The sequence below is a fragment of the Oncorhynchus nerka genome, linkage group LG13 (genome assembly GCF_034236695.1).
Source record: "Oncorhynchus nerka isolate Pitt River linkage group LG13, Oner_Uvic_2.0, whole genome shotgun sequence".
Lineage (NCBI taxonomy): Eukaryota > Metazoa > Chordata > Actinopteri > Salmoniformes > Salmonidae > Oncorhynchus > Oncorhynchus nerka.
This window is the reverse complement of record NC_088408.1, coordinates 58,667,609-58,694,611: the sequence shown is the minus strand read 5'-3', so window position 1 is coordinate 58,694,611 and position 27,003 is coordinate 58,667,609. Positions and strand designations below refer to the sequence as shown.

General features: G+C 44.5%; 1 protein-coding gene across 8 annotated transcripts in view; it reads left to right on the top strand.

The window, feature by feature from the left end:
* The window catches only part of mef2cb (myocyte enhancer factor 2cb), a 98,396-nt gene that overhangs the window by 42,679 nt on the left and 28,714 nt on the right, over positions 1–27,003 (top strand). For all 8 annotated transcript variants that reach the window (XM_029677457.2, XM_029677455.2, XM_029677460.2 and 5 more), the window contains one exon: positions 11,762–11,965. In XM_029677457.2, coding sequence (XP_029533317.1) covers positions 11,762–11,965 — 204 coding nt within the window. The remainder of the gene's footprint in view (positions 1–11,761; positions 11,966–27,003) is intronic.

Here is a 27,003-nt window from a genome sequence, read left to right as displayed (position 1 = left end):
CTCACTGACCCCTCTAACCTCTGACAGTATGATATCCCCACATAAACACTGTCATTGGGCTCTCTTCACACTGCCATTGTGACTTGACATAAAAATGTGCTAGAAATCAATTGGACTCCCCTGAAGTGGCTGTTGCAGCTGGGTGGACTGAGTGCTCATTAGTGAGACAAAAGAAATAAGAGAAAAGGAGAGAAGAGTGGTGAACATAGGAGGAGGGGAGTGGAGCTGTCATAAACTGTTATTTCCTTCCAAAATGAGGAGAGAGAGAGAGAGGGAGTGTGGAGGAGGTCGGGGAGTTTCAGTGGAGAAGGCTATCACGTTGCACCAGTGCCCACTTCCTGTCTGCTGTTATCTCAGTCTCCTTTCCCTCCCTCCCTCTCCCACCGCAGACCGGGCTCACCGGTCGCACCAGGCACTCCGGCTCCCGAGGATGAGGAGGGGAGAGAGGGAGACAGGAAGGACACCTGAGGGGAATCGATGCCACAGATATCCGGGTTTCGCTTACAGAGAGAGAGGGAAGGAGGGAGAAAGAGGAGGGGGTTGAGAGAGAAAGAAAGTGAACAAGCATATAACAGTTTATACCTGAGGTCTCATGTAAGTCATTTTACACAAGCCTTTTTACACATTAATTTGCATTCATATTGATACAAAATCCTGATGTAAACCTTCTAATCAACTTTTGAATAAGCTCTTTTGCTTTTTGCCGTACATGGCAATGGTGGTAAAATGACATCAGTTCTGTCTGAGCCAAGCAATAAGGATATGAAGGTGACCGTCACAAGACAGACAGAGGCCTTTGGCACACAGAAACTTTTTTTTTTTATTGTCGAAATGTCTGCCTGGCCTTTGCATATTTTCACTTCCCCTTTGAGGAAACCTCTGTGCGCTTCAGCCAAATAAACATCAGAGGTGTTATCTTTAGCCTCCACATTCTTCGCATGTTTGTGTTATTTTCATGCAAACGAGCTCCCAGCCTGCCCTGAATAAAATTCTTATGACTTCAAATCTACTTAACGCTCTCTAAATCACAATCAATCCATACACATGAAGGAATAGATCAAAATTAGTTTGAAGAAGTAGATCTTAGTTTCACTCTGACTGGTATGTGGGCAATCAGGCCGAAGTGGCTGTCGACATTTGACCTCTCATTTCATACTATCGTTGCTATTGCGGCACAATGTAGACATTAAGGGAGCCTTTCACCTCTACTCACTAGAAGCATCTGCTCCCCTGCTCTCCCTGCCTTTTATTGAGTGGCACCGTTCTGTTAGGGCTGTCAGCACCACCCTGCCACCCACCGGGCTCCGTAGCCCACCATGGCGCCATCATCGCGGGCACGGAACCTCCGTCTCTCTGGGCGGCCACTTTGGCCTGCCACCCCCGGGCCCCGAAACACTTCCCCTGAGCAGGGGCACCACGGCTAGGCCTCCCTGGCGTTGAATGCCTGCCCAGAGCTCTGGACAGAGGGCAGCAGTGTTTGAGCCCTGGCTCCCACCCCCCCGGCCACTCAGACCCTCTCCCAGCCCTGGGCACATGAAAGAGCCCCCTGTGCCATAAACGCATGGGCCGCAGACAGAGAGCAGACACACACACACACACACACACACACACACACACACACACACACACACACACACACACACACACACACACACACACACACACACACACACACACACACGCACACTTACATACATTTGTATTTAACACACACAAGCACATGTACATTTAAGTAGAAACACTGAGGTAAACACATCTACCGTTCGTCTTGTCGTTAATATCCAGGGTCAGCCATCATGGATTCCAGCTAATTGGGTATAATTGAGGGTAATGCAGAGTGACAGTTCAGCCGTGTGCGTGTGTGTGTGCGTTTGCGTGTGACAGTGGCGGTGGTGGGTTGCAAAGGGGAAGAGCCCCTTTGGAGGGGTCATAGGTTAAACATGGATGAGGTCATCAGTCACAGGAAGTAGACCGCTGAACCTCAGCAATCACATCCCTCCCCAATCACATCCCCCAGTCAGGACTCAGAGAGAAGCGAACACAATGATATATTTTCTTTCTTATTTTTCTCTTATCGAGACAACCACAGCACCGCAGAACGAGACATGGTTCTTTCACTCACGACAATTGTGCCGTGTCTCCAATCAACAGTGGTGTGGTGAGGAAGCTTGCAAGGTAAATTAACAGCAGGAAAATAATGAGGCCCTCAGGGTATTTCGTCACCCCTGCACTCCTCTTCCCCAGTTTCCCACCTTTTCTCTTCTCCTTCTTTTAGTGATCGTTACCTATGCGAGCCAGGCTCCTCCGTGCCCGCCTGCTCAACCCAGAGAGCGCTCGCAAAAATACCTCGCCTTTCCTCCACTTCATGCCCTCTTTTGTCTTCTTATCTCTTTTATCTGCCTCTTGTGCTGCCATTCTCTACTTTGTCCTCTTTTCGTGCATTTTTGTTTCCCGACGATTCACACGAAAGTCCAAATATAATTATTGGTGTTTCCCTTTTTCCTTCTTTCCCCTCTATCGTTCAACTTGAGCTCTGTGCCACGAGGCATTTTCATCCTCACAAATGAGTGAAAAGGAAAAGCTATTTTGGTGAATCTCGCCACCAACACGGCCCTTGCACGGCCCAGCAGGCAGTGGATATATGACTTTCCACTTGTGGTTTTACAGAATAAGCCGGGACATACAGAGCACGACCATACACGGACAGGAGTGCTTTTCTCAGAACTCGGTGCCTCTGGGAAAATAAAAGCCAATGCAGTCTCTGCATTCGCCATTCTTCACCTTGTAAAGTCAACCAAAAAATTCAGACATTACTTATTGATAGATTTCAATTGATTAACTTCAATTGTAATGTTCAAATGTGATCTCTTGCACAGGACCTTTGTTTTTGCTGTACTCTGAACATCTAGGACAGGCTATTAGGAGTGGGTGGGTGCTGGGTGGTGCAGGGGAGTAGAGTAAGCATATATTAGAGATGTGAGCTGGAACAAAGCTCCTGTTGTCATCATGCATCTCCAGAAGCTTGTTTGGCCCAGAAGGAGAGTTCAAGCCCAGGTCTCGGGTCTCCTCTCCTTAATCCTTTTGTGTGAGGAGTCCATCTCTTCCTGCTTTGGCTTCTGACAATGAGTGTCTGTGTGGAGGGCATAGGGCTGTGGCGGTCATGAAATGTAGCATCTCCAGGCTTCCACGCATATAAGCTGCATTCAAGCCGCTGACGTGCGCCTTTGGAGCGTCTACAATTAAAAAGTCGAATAAATAAATGTAACAACACCAACACAATAAACCTAAAGAAACATTGTGATATGAAGAAAATGTATGTCAGAAGAACAGAATATGTGTTAGCCTACTGTATGTTATCTGGCTATGCTCCATGCCATAGTCTGTAGGTTTGTTCTTTTAGCAGACCAGACATGCTTATTAGTCCCATTATATTATTTTATATTATATGATTTTATAATCAGAAGAATATAATTTAACTTAGCTGAATAACATAGAAAGATGATTTTTCCCATTCCGGAGCAAGTGTGCATATGAAGTGGCTATGTTAAGTGTAAGAGCAGCTGAGAAATAAATATAACAACACTTATTTTACTCCACCCATCAACCACTGTTTTGCAGAGCAGGCTCTCGCTACGCGACAGGTGATAATTCCGCCCAAACCCGGTGTGCCATGGGCTCTCCAACCCTGTTCCTGCAGCTACCCAGTGCTTTAATTTGAGAAACCAAGGGAAATCGGTTCGGGAACATTGGCAGTTTTCACAACGAAACATATTTCACTAAACTGTTGACAGCCCCTCTGCACACTTGAGAAAGGAATAAAGGACAGAGAGAGGAGGAGATGGAAACTTATGGTGGTGAGATATTCTGTATTGCTAAAGGTAATGTTTCAGCCTATTAATGATGAAAATATTTTAAAAATCCCCATTACTTGGCTATCCAAAATCATATACAAATTCAACAGAATTGTAAGCCGCCCTGCACAATCAATGAATCAACAGCATCATCGATGGCATTACATTCTCTCCCAGACTCGTGGATAGAAATGTTGAAGCACAGCATAAGGTAACCCAGTCTGTCCAGTATGCATAGTAATATAGTCCACACTCAAAGGTGATTACTCAAAATCTGATCTTCAATCAGTTTACTTTGTTTCTCAGCAATGCATAATATGCGGTAGGCTATGTATTGTATTGTATTGCAATCGTAATATAAATTCAGGTATTTTTTTTGGGCTTGGACATAAGCCTATGCATATGTATAAGTTCAAATATGCATATGGGTGTTTGAATGAATCATCACCTTAGAAAGCACTGTCCATCTTGTCGTGTTAGACTTTGAAACAACATCCACAATGACCATCTTTCTTCAAATCGATCGTCAGAGTGAGGCGAGTTTTAAAAGTATGATAGGCGTACTCTTTATGATGATAAGTGTTTGATGTGATTTTCGATTGTATTTGCATTGACGTCAGAGTGGTTAGAGGGACCATAGAGCCCTGACTACCAGGCCGTTAGGGACCGAATGGTTGTTAGGGTACTTCCAAAACATGTCCTGAGGGCATAAGAGGAGATTACCGTGACTCAACGGTCACGTGAAATTTTACTGCTGTCATGACTCATGTGTGGCGGTAATACGGTCACCGCAACAGCCCCAGGAGGGCCATGGTAACGAGTGCTGGCGTGCATGAGTCTTAACAAAATGTTGTGTGTGTGTGTTTGCTTTGTTAAATGCCTGCTCGCGGTCCCTGTCTTTCTCCCCCAGGGAAGTGCAGGCAGGAGGTGGGAAGCAGAAGCGAAGCCATTGTGAAGGGGAAGCCACCGGGCTCTTCCTGTTATGAGAGGAAATGCATACAAATGTGTTTCCTGTGCCCCCCCCCCCCTCTCTCTCTTCATCCTCCCCCGTATGCGGCAGAGAATCAGCCATTCAAATCAAATCAAATCAAACTTTATTTATCACACGCGCCGAATACACTAAGTGAAATGCTTACTTACAAACCCTTAACCAACATTGCAGAAGAGTTAAGAAAATATTTACCAAATAAATTAAAGTAAAAAACTTTAAAAAAAGTAACACAATAAAATAACAATAACGAGGCTATATACATTGGGTACCGGTACCGAGTCGATGTGCTGGGGTACAGATTAGTTGAGGTAATTTGTACATGTAGGTAAATGGAGCTCCTTGTGGTAAACATGTTTGTCCTATTTGTTGATGCTATCCGTCACGAGGGGACAGGGAAGGAGGGTGTATAGTATGTGAGGAGGCAGGATGTTCAGCCTCTGACCCGTTGAAGTCCTCTAGCAGACAATGCCAAATCGTGAGGCCTTTGGTGGTTTTAATGCACACGGTATATTCTCACTGTGCATCCTAAGACCATGAACCATACTGTGCAACAATAGGTTTCTAACTCTGGGGCCCCTGAGAATTCTGCTGTGAAAACACTCATTCACAGTTGGTTTGGCTTACACTGTTCTCCCCACCAAACCTCCAGCCCTGATAGCAGCAAAGGTGCTACAACAATGTTCTGTTATTAGCATGTTGATATTGCTGACAATGGGATAGGAGATATTGCTAGTCCTCCACTGGACACTCCATTCAAGGCAAACGTAACTGACTACATTTGATTACAGAGTGGAAAGGGGGACCAGAACATTGGTTAGAGATCCCATAGCGACAGGAAGTGCCTACGGTGACATCACCGGCACAAGGGTCGTGTCAGACGGTTAATTGCGTTCACATGTGGGCATGATGTGAGGTCAGTGACTCACAGTGCAGCGTTTCGCAAGCCAACCAGTGAAATGCACCACCACTAACTAGGCCTACCCACTCCATGTTGTAGTAGATAAATTCACATGCACATATGGTTGATCAGATGCATTACTTGTATTTTCTATTTCCTTGTGAAAAACAAAACAAACATGGTTCCTTGTGAGGTGTGAGGCTGTGGTGCCTGTGACTTTGAAAGGGTGTCAGTGTGTACTGTTTGTACGTGTGTGTGGTTTTTTTAGGTACAGTATAGGTGTTAAGATTATGGTATGGGTTAGGGTTGTTCTTTTTTATGTAGTTGTTACTAGGTGATTTTTTTTTTCTTTCTAGGATATAATATGAGCTGGAGACACAGACCCCCACTGTGCCATGTGTGCTACCAACCACTTAAAAAAGAAAAGTTTAAAGTGAGTGGGTGATGCCTCGTCTGAGCCTGCATGTTCGCTCAGCTACTGTTCTTCCGGTAGAATGTACCTTTCCCCAAAGCCTCTGGCACCAGAACTTCAACTTCCTGTAAGTTCCTTCAACTTCCTGCCACCTGAGGAAGACACCACTTAGGATGTGTTCCAAACTAGCCTCACATGACCTTCGAGTGGTGTCTTGTTGAGTTTGTCATGTAGCAACTAGCCAGCAGCCAGCAGGCCTAGTTAAGCCTTGGTGTTTGTATTTCTGTCCCACTGCATTATAGATTCCAGTGGGCTTGTTATGACAGTTAATCATCCAGTCGCTACCTGCCTTTGGTCCTTGCGTCTGAACGGGTTTTTTTTTTTTTTGCATTTTGGTATGACTGTAAATGTCACCATGGTATTTAAAGCCCAACGGAGCCATTCTGTGGTGAATCATTTGAGTTGTACTGAAGTCTAGAGCCTTTTTCCATACGTCATGGGAAGGGGAGTTGAAAGCGTGTCCTGTCTCTTCTTTCAACCTCTGTTGTCTTGAGCCTTGGTGGCCATTCGATATGGAGCTCATTGTGGTGTGGTGACATCATTCCCCAACTCAGAGGGAAGGCTGGAACAGGGTCTGTAGTTCATCTGAGGTTGGCCTATACAGAATGGCGCTGCTCATATCATCGTAGAGAAGAGGATGTCGTTTGATATTCGATTTCTGTGGTGCATCCTGTCAGATTTCATTTCAGGAAAGGAAAGGCAAAACTCTATTGATATCTATCTGTCTTCTTCTCCTCTTTCAGTCCTGAGAGATTCTCAGCTGCTGAAGACCTCAATGATACACTGAAGGACACTGTAGGAAAGATCTGTATTGATACATTTATTCCTTCACTGGTACATTGATCTGGTCCATCCATATCTGAAGTTTTTGACTCCAGAACTTTCACACTAGTAGACTGAAACAGTTGGCAGTGCTCCTAATCTCTTCCTAGTCATTTGTATTCAGGACGAGTGTAATTGGTTTGTTATTGGGGAGGTTTAGCTCTTGTGTTTTTGGCTCATGTAAGGTGTCGGTAGAGAACAGAAGAGACAAACGCTTCAGTTAATCAACATGCCTCGATCATTACCAACCAGCTGGGCACTGTTCTGGAGATCTCTCTCTCTCGCTCCACTCTCATCAGCTTCCTGCTCCAGTCAAATATAAAGGAGTTGAAGAGAGAGAGAGAGAGAGAGAGAGAGAGAGAGAGAGAGAGAGAGAGAGAAGAGGGAGAGATGTAATTGAGTATCTATAGTCTTGGTGATCTGGAGAGGTGCCAGAAAAGTCGACACTTGAATGTTTCTTATTGTCCTATTAGACCCCAGGTAATTATCATGTTATCACAGGGTCGTGAACCAATCCGATTCCTCCTCCATGCAGAGAACCAATGTAAAAGCACGGGATAGTGTTTATGAAGCAGACACCTAGTGGGTTTCACCTACACCTAGTAGGTTTTACCTACTGCGCTGGTATGGGTCGTGAGGCCCTAAAAATTGTCAATGACTCCAGCCACCCAAGTTCTCTCTGCTACCGCACGGCAAGGGGTACCGGAGAGCCAAGTCTGTGACCAAAAGTCTTTTAATCAAGAGCTTCTACCCACATGCCATACAACTGCTGAAGAGTTAATCAAATGGCTACCGTGACTATTTGCATTAATCCCCTTTTTATTTGCACTAACTCTCTTGCACTGGTTCTATGCACACTCACTGGACTCTACCCACACACTCACACATACTATACTCCAACACACATATACACACACATACACACACACTACATACGCTCACACACACACACACACAAAACACAAACACACACACAACTCACACATAGACACACTTTCACACTCTTCACATACGCTACTGCTACTCTGTTTATTATCTATCCTGATTGCTTAGTCACTTTTACTCATATCTACATGAAAAAAACGGACCGTGCCCCTAACATAGAAATCAGAATGTTTCAGATTAAAATAACGTACTGAACAATATGTGTTATTAAATGTGCTAACTATAAGCTTCTGCTGCTCTATACTACAATTGTGCAGATTTCTAGTTTCCACCTTCATCCTTTGCCTATATTAACAGTATCGCAAACATGTTTGGTCCCTAATGTTAACAGAAGCTGTGTGTCGTGATATTTTTATGGTGCTTTATTCTAAATAACTACACAATTGGTGACTTATTTTTTTTGTATATGGTATTGTCGTCAGTTTTAATGAAGAAATTACCAATGATACATGTTTCAGATTAAGAATGTATTACCAATTCTTATAAACAAGACTAACCCTCTTCTGCCCTATGCATAATTCATAAAAGAATATGCCTAAATAACGTACCCTAAATTTAAAAAATAATCCTGAGCTATGTGGACTATAAGTGGTACCTACAGAGAACACGCTTCTGTGAGACTGCAACTGTAGTGTCAAGACATTAGGTGGGGATTCCTGAGTAAGTTCAGCAGGAGATAAACCATAGCAGAAAATGACAGTATTTTGCCCATGGCCGGGCAGGCTTGGGTAGAACCGGTTGAGGCATTTGTCCTTGTGTTTGTTCCCTGTAAACAAAACTCCGAGGCTACACTGCACCAAGAGCCCAGCGTCGAGCCTTCTTGTGAGCAGACTCGTTTACAAAGTTTCATTTACTAAAGCTAACTGGTTTTGCAGCTAACTGGATCGCAAGGCTGTTCAACCCGTCTTGGCTCATTGTAGATCTTAGATAGTTCTTTACAAGTTTCAGCTTACTGAAGGCACGTTCCCCTCCAGCAACTGTTACAGGCATTGTGCAGAAGATTCACGGTGCAATGCACACCTCTCCATAAATGCTCTGTCGCTGCATCTCGTGAATGGCATTTAGGGGCTCTACAGGACAAAATACCATCTGAAAAAAAAGTGGCACCGTGTATCGTCTTTATATGTCGCACTTCATTTTCAAATCCATCTGTGAGATCTTTTGGAGTACTTGCTTCTCAATTTGCGGCAAGATAAACTAATTTGGTTTTCAGTCATTTTCCTAAATGTAAGTGTTGGTGAAAACTCCTCGCATACTGCTGCAACCGTGTGGAACCGCATGTCCAAATGACTGATTGTCAGGTTAGATTACTCGTTGGTTATTACTGCATTGTCGGAACTAGAAGCACAAGCATTTCGCTACACTCGCATTACCATCTGCTAACCATGTGTTATGTGACAAATACAATTTGATTTGATTTGATTATACTATCCACACATGTGTTGCAAAATCCAGTGTCTGACTTCTGTTCACCTGCTATGTCATCTTCAGTCTCATCAGGGAAACATTTTCTTCTTTTTTTTCTGGCTGCTCCTCTGTTCGTGGTGAAACTGAGTAGTTACACCCATTTCATTTGCCACCGTGGAGGCTTCTGCCAGAAGAGCGTCCCCATTGATTACGCAGAGACTGTATTTCTTTGCCTTGAGTGTGAGCTGCTTCAGTGTCCAGAAATATTCCCTGACTGAAGAATTAGGCTTCCATTCTCAATACACTGCAAAACGTTTACCCAGAAAGTGAGCAGGAAGATTGCCTTCTCTGGCCACAGTGCTTGGATCATCTAAAACCTTGTCTTCCTCACTTCGAAACTGTCCATACTCTTCCTTTCTTTTATTGCTTGCTTGTTCAATCTCGTCTGTCACTCCTTCACTGGCACTGCTGCTACTCTTTAGCTCCTCTTCCTCCTCCCTGCTCTCCTCTGCATCAGAGTCTGTCTGACAGCTTTCTGCTGAGATCCTGAGCCTACCTGGGGCTCTCTGGGCACTAGGAAGTGCGTACACAAAGGGAATGCTAGGTTTCATGTTCGCTCCTACAAAAAGGTTACCATACTAAAAATCTACTACTGAAAGAAAATACGTTTAGGTTTTCATTTTAGTCTAGCTAGCTAACAAATGTCACTCAAATATTAGGGAATACAGTTATAATAATATCTAAATAATAGCTAATTAGCTAGCCATAGCTGGTAGCTCATCATCATCATGTTAATTATTACTGCTCTGACCGAGCCGAGTGAGTCCACTGTAGGCAGCTAGTTACCTGAAGCTAGCAAGCTGTCAAGCAGAAAGATGCCTGATCTGATTATGGTTATACGTTTTAATTTTCATCCCAGATTTCTTTTGTCTAACATTTTTTAAATGATAAACAAATCATTTTCTAAAAATGTAGGGACACTACCAGGCTAGGGCCCCATGAATCATTCATGTTTCCCCCCCTTTTCTTACTTTTTAACTCTGCATTGTTTGGAAGGGGCTCGTAATTAAGCATTTCACGGTAAAGTCTTCACCTGTTGTATTCGGCGTATGACTAATACAATTTCATTTGATTTGAGCAGTGTTATCCCATCACGGATGGTAACAGACACATGAATTTTAAACAACTTGCATGGTTCTATTTGGAAACCTAAAGGTACCTTTTTATGTGTGTGTGCGTGCGTGTGTTTCAAGATGATGTGCCGAGGCACTGGGCCTCAAACATGCATGCACGCACGCACGCACACACACACACACACACACACACACACACACACACACACACACACACACACACACACACACACACACACACACACACACACACACACACACACGCACACACACACACACACACACAAAGGTTCCTATATGTGAAGACTGCCTGCATGGTTTCTGTGGAGCAACATTTATATCTACCTGGTGCTTCAGGCGCTATATAAAACAAAGCTCAGCGAGCAAACCCCTGGGCTATTTTTACCAATACAAAGTTGTATCTCTAAGACTGTTAGAAGTCTTAGCTGTACTCTCACAAGCGCACAATGGAGTTTGTGTGTGTGCGTGTGTGTGCGTGTGCGTGTGCGTGTGCGTGTGCGTGTGTGTGTGTGTGTGTGTGTGTGTGTGTGTGTGTGTGTGTGTGTGTGTGTGTGTGTGTGTGTTTGTGAGCGAGCGGTTAATACGCTCCAATCATATGAGGGGTCGATATAAAGACTCAGATGTTCTATAATAAAGTGCAGTATGCTTTGATGTCGCCCACAGATGAAAAACTGATCTGGCTCATTATCTCTTTAAGACAGATCACTCTCGGTTCCTTAAAATTCTATTCAGCTTCTTTTTTTTTCTTTCCCGAGTAGATGGACTGTTACAGTAACCTCTCAGTGGGAGGTCGCAGTGGAGAACAGCCCTGACTGTTGAGAAATTCTCTCATGCAGCTTCAGTTTCATGATTTATGAGTGGAAAAGCTATGATTGCGCCAGATTTCTCTTTCTTCACACATTATGAAGGAAAACAGAGGTCAAGGATGGTGTTTTATTCTATAATACAAAATAATTAGATGTATTTATGAAATGTGTTAATAATCAAATGTAGGATCACATGTGTGAAAATCCAGTTTGGTGTTGACACAGTGGGGTCTGGTCCGGTCAGGTGTACAAGAACTGAAATCCCCCCATTCCAACCCCCAACAAGGAAAACACAACACACATTCCAGTGCTGAAAACCTGCCTCCCCCTAAATTCACCCTCAGACGTTCACCCTGTAACCTCTCTCATTCTCTCTCCTCCTCTCTTCTTTCTCCCTCTGTCTTTCTCTCCCTAGGTGACATTTACGAAGAGGAAGTTTGGCCTGATGAAGAAGGCGTATGAGCTGAGCGTGCTGTGTGACTGTGAGATTGCCCTCATCATCTTCAACAGCACCAACAAGCTGTTCCAGTATGCCAGCACCGACATGGACAAGGTGCTGCTCAAGTACACGGAGTACAACGAGCCCCACGAGAGCAGGACCAACTCTGATATCGTGGAGGTGAGTCCCCGGACACCGTACACACCACACATGTTCACACACACACTCACACATATACACACACACACACACACACACACGCATACACACACACACACACGCACACACGCACGCACGCACACACACACACACACACACACACACACACACACACACACACACACACACACACACACACACACACACACACACACACACACACACACACACACACACACACACACACACACATTGATACTCAATGACCATAGAGTACAAAAGAGTAAGACATCCATCCAAAGTGTACAGACAACTATCCCTTGGGCTTTGTCTTATAGAGACAGGCCCCTATAGCACGTGGCATTGGTAAGGCCCCTATAGCCCGTGGCATTGGTAAGGCCCTACAGCCCCTGTGAGATTTAGCCCATAGTTAGTGTCCCCTTGGCATTGTTGTGACTCGCGCTCCAGGGGATGTGTTATCCTAGGTCGCCGTGGCGTGGACATGGGTGATGTAAGCCTGGCTCAGGAGGATGTTAAATGGCTGTGTCAGGTGAGCCGCACACCAGGCAGCGGGGACAGGCCAACATGCTCCAACGTGATCAACGTGACCCTGGTTACACAACAGTCACCATGCTGATCTTCCTGAACCTGGTGGCCCACATACAAACACATATGCACGCACGAACACACACACACACACAAGCGCGCACACACACGCACGCACACACACACACACACACACACACACACACACACACACACACACACACACACACACACACACACACACACACACACACACACACACACACACACACACACACACACACACACAGTGACTTTAGATTACACAAAGGTTCCCTGTTAAACCGACACAGGCACCCGAACACACAAACCCACATACCTGGCTGCACACACAGCCACGCAAAGATAACATGCGAGACGGACCCTTGACACAGAAGTACAGGATCATTATGTTTTAGGGAGACATAAAAGAGAAGAAGAGGGTTATTTCTTAGTGAAGTTTACTGACCGCTCCAAAAGTATTAAAGATTACACAGAATAATGAATGCTCCATTGTTGTTGTTGATATACTTACCATTTCAAGTAAAAAAGGAACATATCCTACTTGGAGTAGCTTCTATCAAAAGACAGTGCACTCAAAGCATTCTCCACATTAATGATGAAAACATAGGCACGACACACCGTATTCATTAGCATAGAATGCATTTAAGGAGGCATGTACCATATATCATGTTGGTAGCCTTAAGATATGCTCTGCTTGCTATTTGAAACGTACTCTTACTTTGCAAATGCAACTGTACCAGATGCATTAGATTATGTTGGTTAAATGCATTGGGCATATGCATTGCTATGTATTAATTACTGGAAAATTATGAATTTCAGTGGAATTTATTTTAAGAACACATTTTATCCAGTAGGCCTAGATACAGCCCATCTATAATATAGTATTTACATATAATGTACTGTATGTATTACCCCCAAGGCCTCCTCGTGTCCTTATGAAATACCCTAATTCCCCTACCATGCAGCGGCATGTAATTCATGTCCAACTACACACAGAAATATAACAAGCCTGCTCTCCGTGTCATTTATTTTACATTTACAGATTTAGCAGACACTCTTATCCATATCATAGCCTACATATCCAGTCTCTGCATATAAGCCCTTCGGCAACTGTAGTCGGTATATTAGTCTCTCCTACAGAGACCGTGAAGAGAGCCGTCACATGTTTCCACGAGCGCCCGTGACCAGACCTGCAGGGGCTTTGAAGCTCTTTATTAGCCGAGTGGAGGATGGCTAACGCGTAAACAGCTGTGTCTGAGGAGCACGCTAAAAGAGTCAAGCGGGGGAGTGCTGTGGCGCTGGCTTCTGTGATCCCGAGGCGGACATGGGTTCCGCTCGCTCAGACCGGACTCGCAGCGGGAGAAATCGATCTGAAGCGACAAAGGAGACTTCCTGTTGGGTAGGAAGAGCAGCGCATGGGGACAGGAGGACAGTAGGACAGGGAAGGCCGGTCGTAGCAGGAGGGTGTAGGCCAAAGACCAGATAGCAATAGACTACCATGTGATGTAGTTGATATTAGTGTATGACAAACACACACACACACACACACACACAAACAGAGCATCTCAGTGTTTTGCGATGGGCTGCTGTGCCTGGAGGTGTAGTGGGAGGAGAGGCAGTGGTAGAGGAGCACAGTGCAGCGTGTGGGCGGCTGGCAGACAGGCCTGCTACATTAGCAATAAAGCTCTATGTAATTATCATGTCTTTGGTTGATAATTAGCGTTGTTGGGAGAGTGGCACTGAGCGGGTTGCACAGCCTCTCTAGCTACAGTATGTTTAAAAGGGACTCCAGGGCCCTCTCTCTCACTCTCTGTTTTTTTCCTCCTCTCTATTCTTCATTCATCTGGTCGTAACTTTGTTCAGTAGCTGCTATCAAGCTAATCAGGGCCGTGCACAGACCTTTTGGGGTGCGTGTGATTAAACAAAAAAAAGGACACCACCCCCCAAAACAAAATTCCCACAACCACGGTCACAGACTCATTGAGCAATTAATACAAGAAGAGGGGGAAAGCAGCACAATCTGTTCAGTAAAGTATTTTGCAAAACTACTTTGAACTGGAATAAATGCTGGACATGTTAACAATGACCAACACAATTCCAGTCAAAATAAAAAATTGTAAGAAATACTGTACAGATTTAAGATATTCATTTGATTACCCTGTTGCAGGAGAAAATGTAGTGTATTTTGAGGTTTAAAGAAGCTTCTGAAGTTTGTAATTTCCACTTAGAAATTTCAGACTTGATTTTCCCTTACGAAAAGTGTATCAACCCCAATGGAAATGTCCATGAATTATAATCCATATAATAATTAACATTTCCTTTTGTAGCAGGATATTTTTCCTGCTGTAGCAAACAGGCTCAAATCACTTAGGAGTCTGTGCGCAATTTAGATTTTGGCCACTAGATGGCAGCAGTGTATGTGCAAAGTTTTAGACTGATCCAATGAACCATTGCATTACAGTTCAAAATGCATCAAGTCTCCCCAATTGGTCAATTGATACATTTGTATAACTACAGAGAACATACATAACTACAGAGAACATACAAAAATTATATGGTAATAAAAAATGTAAGTTTACACACTCCCAAAAATGTCATAAATGATGGATAATTAGCTCCCTACAGAAAAGACACTAACCTTCACACATCTAGATGACCAACATCTAAATTGTGCCTAGACTCCTAAGTGATATAATGGCCTTTCTCTTGCATTTCAAAGATGATGGAAAAAAAATACATAGAAAACACGTTTCTTTCTTTGTATAATATTTGACCAGATCTAATGTGTTATATTCTCTTACATATTCTTCTAACTCTGGCCTCTCAAACCAATGTGAACATTCTGGTAATATCTGAAAGTTGGCTAAATAATAATCCGACTGTGCTGGGAACTGATGTGTCTCTGGCTGGCTATTCTGATTTTTTTACAGAGTGGGCAGAGGTGGAGGTGTTTCCATATTTAAAAAAGACAACGTAAATGTGTCTATATCCCTGTCCCTAAGCAATTTGTTTATCTAGTCCTAAATGTGGGCCGTGGTAATAATGCCCAACTCCAATTAGGGGAGGGGTGGTAGGGTTAGTGGAAAATAATAAAGATAAATATATTTTTACAATATATATTTAAAATAATATATATATATTTAATTTTAAAATGATATGGGGTATTGGAAATGATGCAGACAATTAAATTGATAGAAGCCACAATCTATCTGCAATATTAAAACTCATCTACCCTCTATAAAAAATTTTTTAATAAATTATAATAATTCCCAACTTACGCCAGTGGGAATTTATCGCCCTCCCTCTGCCTCAACATGTGCCCTTAGCCAATTGTCTGACTTGCTATCTAACTATGCTAAATCTGAACTATTACTTTTGGGTGATCTTAATCTGGATTGGTTGATGCCAGCTTCTGATAGGCTGAAAGATATCTGCATTACGCTAAATCTAGCTCAGTTGATAACTGAACCAACTCGGCCCAACTTTGAACACCCTGACAATTCTACAATATTAGATATATTTTGACAAATACTCCTGTAAGTATACAGCCAATGGAATTTTTGCTCATGAGTTGAGTGACCATTGTCCCATTGCCTGCATAAGAGATGCAAAACTACCTAAATCTCACCCTCACATTATTACAAAGAGAAAGTATAGACATGTCAATGAGATACAATTCTTGTCTGATCTGGGATTGTGTGAAAGGGGGTTGTGTCAGATATCACTGACTTGGATCAGGCCCTAAATTGTTTTACTTTTTTTGCTCAACTCTATTGCAGATAAGCATGCTCTGTTAAAAAAAACAAAGGGCAAGGGATAGAGCTAATCCCCGGTTCACGCAAGAACTATCACATAATCTTCAGAGAGAAATTTTGCTCAAATTTGGGCTAAGGCCGACAAATTCTACGTCTGACTGGTAGTCCTTCAGGTGCTTGAGAAATAGATGTCTATCCCTGGTTAGAAAGGCAAAATTGGTATCCTTCTTGAACTGTGTATCTGAGAATGGTGGGAATCCAGATGACTTCTGGAAGATAGTCAAATCTCAAAAAGAAAAACTCCAACCCCTCATTACCCCAGCAGATTATGACAGCCTCTGGTCCCATAACAGATAAGATGGACATCTGTGGTGCTTTTAACAACCAATTTGCCTCAGCGGGCCATCTATTTGATCAAATTGCTTCTGAAAATTCTGATTCCAGCAGAGGGAGTTGACTCGCCTGAAGTCAGGTCGCAGAGAATGATACAATCCCAGGTACACATTCCTAACTTTAATTTAAGTCATTTGATGTCTATGATGTACAAGTGCCTTACTGAAGATCAAGGTAAAGGCTGACTCACTTGATCCCTTGATCCCACAAAGGCTGAGATTATTTACAACCCCCCCCCCCCCCCCTCAAAAAAAAAAAAAAATTATACCACCACCGAAAAGGGCACTTTTGAGACTGGAAGGGCAAAGGGACATGTGCTCTACACAAGTAGAGCCCTATATGTGCATGTGCCTGATGCTAATCCACGAGGGAGAAGATTGAAATAGACAGAAGAGGGAGAGAGAAGAGAGAGGAAGGGAAAAGGGAAAGAAAGAGTAGAGGAGATAGAGAAGGAGGTTGTGAATGGGCTCGATGACTCACTTAGGGAAAACTGTCTCAGCTGAGGATGACACCACCACAAATATATGTACAACCAAAGAGACCAAGATACCAATGTTGTTCTCAGCGACGTTCTGCGTTTTTAACCTTTTTGACACCATCAATTGGAGGGAGAGAAAAACTCTTTCAAACTGTAATATCATGAATAAGCACTGTGGAAAATTGAATCAAGATGGCCACCAAAGTCTAAGCAAGGGAAACCAGCTCCCTGCCAATTACTGTGATTGGAGCACAGCAGCTAGGGTAACAAGAGATTAATGATCCAATCCAATGGAAAATGGATGTTCAATTGGAACATGATAGGCCCATCTGTTTCTGAGTATTTTCTAGTTGCCTCCATTGAGGGATTTAGGTGGACTCTAGTATTCTTAAACTCTTTAGATTCTCATTTAAATAGTCCTACATGAGAGCATCAGATGCTAGACAAAAGTTGGGAAGGTCCACATAATTAAAGTTAAAGACATTTAATATTTAATCTATTGAATTCATTAATTTAATCAATGTTTAAATAAAAAACAAACATGCGTAGTGTACACACAGCTAGGCTATCTGGTTGTGTTGTTGTCCGAACGGCCCTCTGAGTCTCCTCTTGGCAGGTCTATAGTGCAGTTTGCTACTGGCTCCAGATGAAAAGCTCCAACACACAGATAGATTTCCTATACTCTCCAGCTGCCAGGGCGGTTTCCTGGACATGTGAGCAGCATTATTGGAGAAATGGGAAGCCGTGTTGGGAAATGACAGGAGAATGGATCTATCCTTTCCTTTTTTATACCTTCTCACCAAGAGTCTTCTCCGAGTTCTCATTGGAGATTTATGACATGAATATGGGGATTCTTAATTGCCAGTGCACATGAAAGACCTTTTACTTCTAGTGGGTAGACAGAGCCAAGCCAAATGTGGCTGGCGCTCAGTGCAATCGAACAGCCCCAGTCCGACGACACACTCTCTGTGCAGCCTCTGCCAAATCCCCATTCCACAACGTGTTTGTTTTTCCTCTGTGAAACAAAGAGCACACGTTTCAGATGGCGCTGGAGGGTGTAGATTGAGTACCAGCCTAGAGGGGAGGGTGGGGTTTGGCTTGATAGGGGATAGTAGGAGGTGTGGCCGTGATGATGGTCATAACCTCAGCCTAGTTTAGTGCCCCACGCGCCGAAGCAGTGGCCACGGCTTCACATGGGGCTCCACACAGGCACGTGGCACAGCCCTCAGCCAGGAGAGGAGGGAGAGGAGGAGGGCAAGTGGCCAATCCCATTCCACCCCAGATTAACCTAATCTGAGAGTTCACTTCACCCTTTAATCTTAAAGAGCAGCAGCGAGAACCTGCCTGACCACCCTCCCTCCCTCTCCCCTCTCCTTTATCTCTCTCTCTCTCTCTCTCTCTCACTCTCTATCCTCACCTAGTGGGAACTTCTGAATGAGAGGGGGAGGGGGAGCAGAGGGATGGTGAGAGGAGAGAGGGAGGCAGGCTGGTAATTATTTCCAAAGGTCATTCTGTTAATGACTACCTGCTTGGCTAATGAGATTCAGTAAAGCTCACTCACGATGTTTCGCTGGCGTATGTTTCGCCCGTGTGCCGAGACGTGTGAGGAGAAGCACAGGTGTGACTGCAGCCCAGCGTCAGTCCATCGGAGGGAGGGAGGAGAGAAGAGAGCAGGAGAGAATGGAGGTGGGAGGGCATGAGCGTGAGAGAGAAAAAGAGAAATGTACCAACATCCACACACATTTATTATATGCCTCGCACAACATTTAATTTGGCAAAGAAACGTGATTTTTTTTTCTCCCACATTTATAAATACCAGGGAGACTAATTATCTGCGTTCAGTCTAATTTGCCTCCAAACTTTTCCTTACGACTTAATTAAAGCATTTTTTCTCCATCGTGTTCTTGCACGTCAACAGACTCCGAGCATGTGATATCCCTTTCAAAGTGCCAGTGTGCTCTTGCCTTATTTCTTGTGAAAATATTTTCAAGCATGTGTGCTATTCTATGTACTTATTTGGATTCTAAACAGCAGAGAGAACATTGGCCTTAAGGGGTTTTCTCTGTGGATTGCTGCTCAATGACTGCTTCTTCTGCCTAACAAAGAGCCCTGCTGTCAACTCCTTCAGTTGCTGTAAACTCCTCCAGTTTAAATGCCTGCACTAATTTACCTCCCCCATTTCTACACATATCATCGTCCAGGAGAAATAAGGAAGTTATGATACGCTGTCTTACAGTTGTCCAGGTTGATGTTGGGCTTGTGTTTGAGGTGCTGTGACAGACAGACAGACAGACAGACAGACAGACAGACAGACAGACAGACAGACAGACAGACAGACAGACAGACAGACAGACAGACAGACAGACAGACAGACAGACAGACAGACAGACAGACAGACAGACAGACAGACAGACAGACAGGGTGTGTCAGCAAGAGGCTGTGGATAGATCAGCCACGCTGCTTGTTTTTCAACCTGAGTTGAGGATTAAAGGACGGAAGCTGCTTAGACTGCCTAAGTCAATTAACCTTCTGACCTTGGCATGCTAACGGCATAGGGATAGGTCAAAACAAAAGACTGGCATGCCATTTCATCTTTATCTGCCACATATTACATGCTTGTGAAACATCTTTCCAGGGTTTCGCGTCATGAATTCCACCAACTTTGAGGCATTTCTTTGTACTCTTCCAGTCAGCCCTCCCTAAACCCCCTGTCCCAAGAGCATTTGCGTATGTTTTTTTCTCTCTCTTTCCCCCCCACTCCAGTCTGTGTTTTCCTCGCACTTCCCTGCGATTATAAACAGCTGCGGAGTTCAAGCAGTGCCACATTAAAATGTGTATGTTTCAGATGTCCAAACTGGGAGCCCCCACTCCTCTCCCTTCTCCCTCCCTCTCTATTTTTGTCATTCTTTTCCCCAATAAATGCCTCAAAAACCGGTAGTGGTCTAAAAATAGATTGTGGCGGAGCTAAATATAGTGCTTGGTTGGCGGGGCTGGCTATGAGAGTGGAGAAGAATAGGCATGGAATAGCTGTGTGTGTGTGTGCGCGCAAAGCGCCAGGTTGTTCATTCAGTCTCCCTCTCTCACGACAGTGAACACTTGCCTCCAGAGACCACATGCACATGACCCGGGTGGTCAGAGACCCAGTGGTGCCAATAGACATTTGATCCTCGGGATAAAGGATTTCATTCACAGCTTTTTTCTTTCTCTCTTAGACTCCCTGTCTTTTTCTTCTCCTCTCAGAGAAATGAAAGGCACAGCTTTCTTGCAGTTTATCATGCTTTATGAGCAGCCTTGTTTCAACCCGTACAGACTGAAAATAACACACACACTCCTATGCATCGGACGTTTGAGTCATTTAGCAGACACTCTTATCCAGAGCAAGTAAGTGTCATGTTCAAGGGCACATTGGCAGATGTTTCACCTAGTCAGCTCAAGGATTTGAACTAGCAGCCTTTCAGTTACCGGCCCAACACTATAACCGCTAGGCTGCCGCATTATGTCACACGTAGACAAATCTCTATTATTTGTTCATCAGGTTTCAGGTAGTCAAATGTTCAAGGGGTAGTTAAAGTCCTGTTGGGCGTAAGGCTTAATGACATTTGTCACAAGGGTTGAGAAGGGAACTAACGGCAGCTTCACCTCCATTGGGGCTTGAAAATGTCAAGTCGTTTTCACACAAGTTAATTGGCAGGTAATCACCCCGAGCAGGAGTTACAAATCTGAGAGATGTCACCCACCCCCACGGCCAAGGTAACCTGTCTGGTGGAACCATAATGAGGCCTGCATGCTAAAGATAAGCTAAAACCTCTCCTCACCATGAGTTCACGGCAGCGCACGGTATTGTACAGAGCCATGATCGCATGGAGCTCCCTTCCATCTCCAATTGCTCAAGCAAACTGCAAAATTACCTTTAAAAAAAAGAGATTTAACAACGTCTTATGGAATGGCAGGGACTGTGAGGGGACACACACAAGACAACAATAAAAGTCTCTTGCTTTTAGATTCCTCTTTTGGGAGAAGCACAAGACAACATGGCGGTGTGCGCATGCTGATTACAGTCCTTAGCTCAGCATTTTGTTCCACATCAGACAGACAGACAGACAGACAGCCAGTCCAGAAAAGCAGAACTCCTGACTAGGAACTACAAGTAGCGTTTTGATCATTGCAAACATTCTAAGGTCCATACAAGCGGAAGTCTGAGGTACTCACAACAACAAAAAGGCCTTTTAAAATAGACCTTTTGAAATGTGTCAATATTTTGTCCCTGTGGTAGGGTGTAGTAGTGCAGTGGCAGGCCACTTCTGAGGCCACGCTGCCAAGCGCAGGCTCTTTCACTACACAGCCCAAAAACACTTCACGCCAGGCATTAAGATGAAATGATGCCTTATTCTTTGAAACTATTTGTGGAAAACTTTGAATATTGAATATCTATTCTTATAGCTGGTGTTTCCTGCCATGCCCCTCCCATGGTGGCTGTGGACAGGGAGGGAGGGAGGCAGGGAGGGTGTGGAAACTCAAGGTCACAGCGCGGAGGTCAAACGGCTGGTCATTGTTACTCAGGGCCTCCAGGCCTCTTTCCTGTTGTGGCACCAAGCGATAAGCGACACAGAGACAAAAGACGATAACTGAAGATTGGTGGGCCACCGAGGGGACGGACGGGGTGGGGATCAAGACGACAGGGAGTAGACTCACTCATTACAGCCAGAACCAATCTTTCATGACCAGCCCTTATGTAGCCAGGGGGGCTACAGTAAGTACAGTTATTCTCCTAGCGTTACTGGTCAAACACATGTTCTTGGTGTCCCCTGCAGAGTTTTTTTTAAACACTGGGGGCTAGGAGGGGAGGACATTAGAGATCGGGGTACAAGTGTCCTCTTTATCCTTCTTCACTGTGCTGGCATTGTGCCTTTATAGTGGCTGGCTCATTATGAGTGATTCACTGTGAATGGTCACACTGTCCTCCTGACTGAGGATGCTGCTTCTGCTAACAGTCTGATACAGTCTGATATTGACATGATTTGGGCCGCGAGTGCTTCTTCTTTATGGACAGCACAGTCCTCTTGTACAGTGGCTGAGACTTGTCTCTGAAACACTCCTGTTTCTCTTTGGACTCCATGACTACTCCACCAGAAGCACCACATCCATGTCCCCTTTCCCCGTTTGAATGGGATGAAAATGAATTGACAGAGGACACGCATGAAAACACACTCTGTCCATTTCGCATTCTGCTTTTCGTTTAACTCATCCTCCAGTATGGTGATCCCAGACAGCTGTAATTGCACACTTTGGAGAGCGATATTACCAAACGGATTCTAACTGCTAGCCTTTGATTCCTGATTATAGTGTTCCAGAATACCAGGACCAGGGGGCTTCAAAGCAGCCAAATCACTGAGAAGTCATTGATGCATTTATTCATTTTTTAAACGTCGCCTCAACCCCATTGCAGTGGGATTCACAAATTATAACCAAAAAATATTCTGAATTCGGGGTCCAATAGATTGCCAAAAATGCACACGCAGATGCACACACACACACACACACACACACACACACACACACACACACACACACACACACACACACACACACACACACACACACACACACACACACACCACCTATCTCTGGGCATATCCTCTCTCTCTACATGGTACTGGCATGTTCAGACCACGCTTCATGAAACTGTGGCCTTCCTGTCTTTGGTCTGCCATCTGCTTCCAATAAGCTAAGCCAGGCTGATCCCTCTGATGTTCCCCCACTTGCACAAGTGGCTGAGAGAGAGAGAGAAATAGAGAGAGAAGAGAGAAATAGAGAGAGAAGAGAGAAATAGAGAGAGGAGGAGCTAGCAGTCCGAGCACTCTATTGCTGTATCCCACCGCTGGCTGCCACCAACAAGGCATCTGTGAATGTGCTTAGAGTGCGGTAACATGACGATGGGGCATGAATCCACAGTGGGCCCCTGCTATCTTGTTAGCTGTGATGGGAAAGGACATTGTTTCTCCCCATAGCTCCTAGTCATTCACAATGGGCTGCTCTCTCCAATCTGCTCGGGTGAAATTGAGCATGGTACTTTGTAATGGTGAGGGAGCTCTGTTCTCCGCCCTGTGGCCTCACCCATAGTGTGTGTGTGTGTGTGTGTGTGTGTGTGTGTGTGTGTGTGTGTGTGTGTGTGTGTGTGTGTGTGTGTGTGTGTGTGTGTGTGTGTGTGTGTGTGTGTGTGTGTGTGTGTGTGTGTGTGTGTGTGTGTGTGTGTGTGTGTGTGTGTGTGTGTGTGTGTGTACGCACCATATTAGACCCAGACAATGACACTCTCTAGGCTCAGTCAGAAACGTGACCAGTAAGAAGTTGTTTATCTCACACAACAATCCCTCATGATTTTCCCTTTCTTCCACACACCAAACATGATTAACCACAAGTTACCCTGTTATTAAAACCCTTTAATGTGCTTATTTGGCCAAGTGTTTTTCCACCAGCAAGTGCTGAATTTGACCACAAAAGTAGAAGAAGACATACAGTGCATTCGGAAACTATTCAGACTCCTTTACTTTTTTTCCCCTCATCAATGTTCACACAATACTCCATAACAACAAAGCAAAAACAGGTTTTTAGACATTTTTGCACAAAAAATCAAAATAATAACTGAAATATCACATTTAAATAACTATTCAGACCCTTTACTCAGTACTTTGTTGAAGCACCTTTGGCAGCAAGTACAGCCTCGAATCTTCTTGGGTATGACGCTACAAGCTTGGTACACCTGTATTTGGGGAGTTTCTCCCGTTCTTGTCTGCAGATCCTCTCAAGCTCTGCCAGGTTGGATGGGGAACGTTGCTGCACAGCTATTTTCAGGTCTCTCCAGAGATGTTTGATCAGGTTCAAGTCAAGGCTCTGGCTGGGCCATTCAACGACATTGAAACTTGTCTCGAAGCCACTTCTGCGTTGTCTTGGCTGTTCGCTTAGGGTCATTGTCCTATTGGAAGGTGAACTTTCAACCCAGTCTGCAGTCCTGAGCGCTCTGGGGCAGGTTTTTATCAAGGATCTCTGGACTGCTCCGTTCATCTTTCCCTCGATCCTGACTAGTCTCCCAGTCCCTGCAGCTGAAAAACATCCCCACAGCATGATGTTGCCACCACCATGCTTCACCATAGGGATGGTGACAGGTTTCCTCGAGACCTGACGCTTGGCATTCAGGCCAAAGAGTTCAATCTTGGTTTCATCAGACCAAAAAAAATATTGTTTCTCATGGTCAGAGTCATTTAGGTGCTTTTTGGCAAACTCCAAGCGGGTTGTCATGTGCCTTTTACTGAGTAGTGGCTTCTGTCTGGCCACTCTACCATAAAGGCCTGATTGGTTGAGTGTTGCAGAGATGGTTGTTCCTCTGGAAGGTTCTCCCATCTCCACAGATGAGCTCTGGAGCTTTGTCAGAGTGACCATCGGGTTCTTGGTCACTTCCCTGACCAAGGCCCTTCTCCCCCGATTGCTCTGTTTGGCTGTGCGACACAATCCTGTCTCGGAGCTCTACGGACAATTCCTTTGACTTCATGACTTGGTTTTTACTCTGGCATGCACTGTCAACTGTGGGACCTTATATAGACAGGTGTGTGCCTTCTCCAAATCATGTCTAACCAGTTGAATTTACCACAGGTGGGCTCCAATCAAGTTGTAGAGACATCTCAAAGATGATCAAATGAAACAGGATGCACCTGCGCTCAATTTCGAGTCTCATAGTAAAGGGTCTAAATACTTATGTAAATAAGGTATTTCTGTATTTATTTGTAATACATTTGAAAACATTTATAAAACCCTGTTTGCACTTTGTCATTATGGGGTATTGTGTGTAGATTGATGAGGAAAATGATTTATTTAATCGATTTTAGAATCAGGCTAACACTTTCCGAATGTACTGTATTTACAAGAAAAGTATCGTTCTTTCGGTTTTCACTGATCTTTATTAGATACGGCCATAGTCATTGTCCATCATTTTGTATGCTCTGCTCTCACCCAAAATCTATGCAGTTAATGTCGTTGGTCTTGAGGACCTTGCGAAACATCATCCCCCCCCATCTGTCACCATTGGTCATAAACACATTATTGAATGTACGCCTTAGCCGTCATACCCCACTGCCAAGATAACCCAGGGATGAGGCCACTGGAATGATCACCAGTTAACACTCCCAAAATACGAGCCAAAGCCCCCACCTGGGCAAAGGTTGTCTCCAACAAGCAAACGAGAGAGAGAGAGAGAGATGGTCTGGGTGGCAGAGTTCCCAACAGCCGAACCCTGGTATGGCATGGGCTCTAGCGTCAGCTGTCCCTCACGCTGCGTAAAACTAGAAACCAAAATAACCTGTAGTATACCCCTTGAAATACCCACCCAAAATCACCCTGATTACAAAATAGCATGTTCCAAGTATTATTATGCATTACACAAGTGTGCATTGCATTCATGGTTTTGTAATGTACCTTCAAAAAGCATATATTCTCAGCTTAGGGTGTGAGGTGGGGTGTGGATGCGAAGGGTACAGATGAAGAGGGTATGGTATGTAGGACACAGTGTCTACACTCCTCCTTCTACACACAGGCCCCCTGACAGGCCGAGCCAGGAGGGAACATCATGAGGAAGGAGTTTAATTAGGAGCACGCCTCCAGAAAGGGAGAGACGGGGACAGAGACACAGAGCCAAGCAGCCGAGCAGTCTTTCCTCTCTCGCGTTCTTGCTTTCTTTCTGCATCTCTCTCTCTCTCTCTCTCTCTCTTTTCCTCCTGTCTTGCTTCCTCTGTTTCTCATCTCTCTTTCTCTCTCTCTCTCTCTCTCTCTCTCTCTTTTCCTCCTGTCTTGCTTCCTCTGTTTCTCATCTCTCTCTCTCTCTCTCTCTCTCTCTCTCCCTCTCTCTCTCTCTCTCTCTCTCTCTCTCTCTCTCTCTCTCTCTCAATCCCTCTTTTCCTCCTGTCTTGCTTCCTCTGTTTCTCATCTCTCTCTCTTTCTCTCACTTCAAAGTGTGTCCAGGATGGCCTATTGTCTGCTTTGTTAGATTGATCTCCACTCATCAATATAGCTTTGGACTGTGGATCACGGAGCTTTTATCTCCAACTGCTATTTAAGATGTCAGCATCTTGGTCTTCGTACCGAGGTATTTTTCTCCCCTCACAATTATTATTTTTAGATAGACAGATGGGAAACATTTGATGTCAGTGAAAATATGTGGGAATAAAACAGCGTCGATTTGAGCATTTGACGTGAGTGAGGTGTTTTATCACTATGTTTGCATTATCTACATATCCCCTGAACAGTTGTTTATTTTCCTGCCATTTCTTCACATGGTGTATTTATCTTTCTTTCTATATCGACTATGACTACTTTAGCGGGAAAATTTATATTTTTACTTTTATTTATCGTTTTGATACACTGGCCACTTATTTTCTCGCTTTTGAGATGATGTCAGTGGATCTAAGAGAGAGAGAGAGAGAGAGAGAGAGAGAGAGAGAGAGAGAGAGAGAGAGAGAGAGAGAGAGAGAGAGAGAGAGAGAGAGAGAGGCCTTCTATGGCCATGTCATGGCTGCATTGCCTCTGATTGGCTGCTGGGCTGGATGGCAGCACTTGGCAACAGGTGTGATGTCCCTGACAGGTGGGCATGTCTGGGATGAGTGGCATAGTGACCTTGCATGGCACCCTTAAACTGCTGAGCCCCGGTGGAAAGCTAAGCCAGGGCCACATGCCTCAAAGTCATATGACACTCCCACCCTCCGTCCCACTACCTCATCAACACCCCCAGACAGGCCCACTGCCCCATATCAGTCACGCCATATGGGTCTCAAGTTTGTAGTACAGTTTGTTACTGTACTACA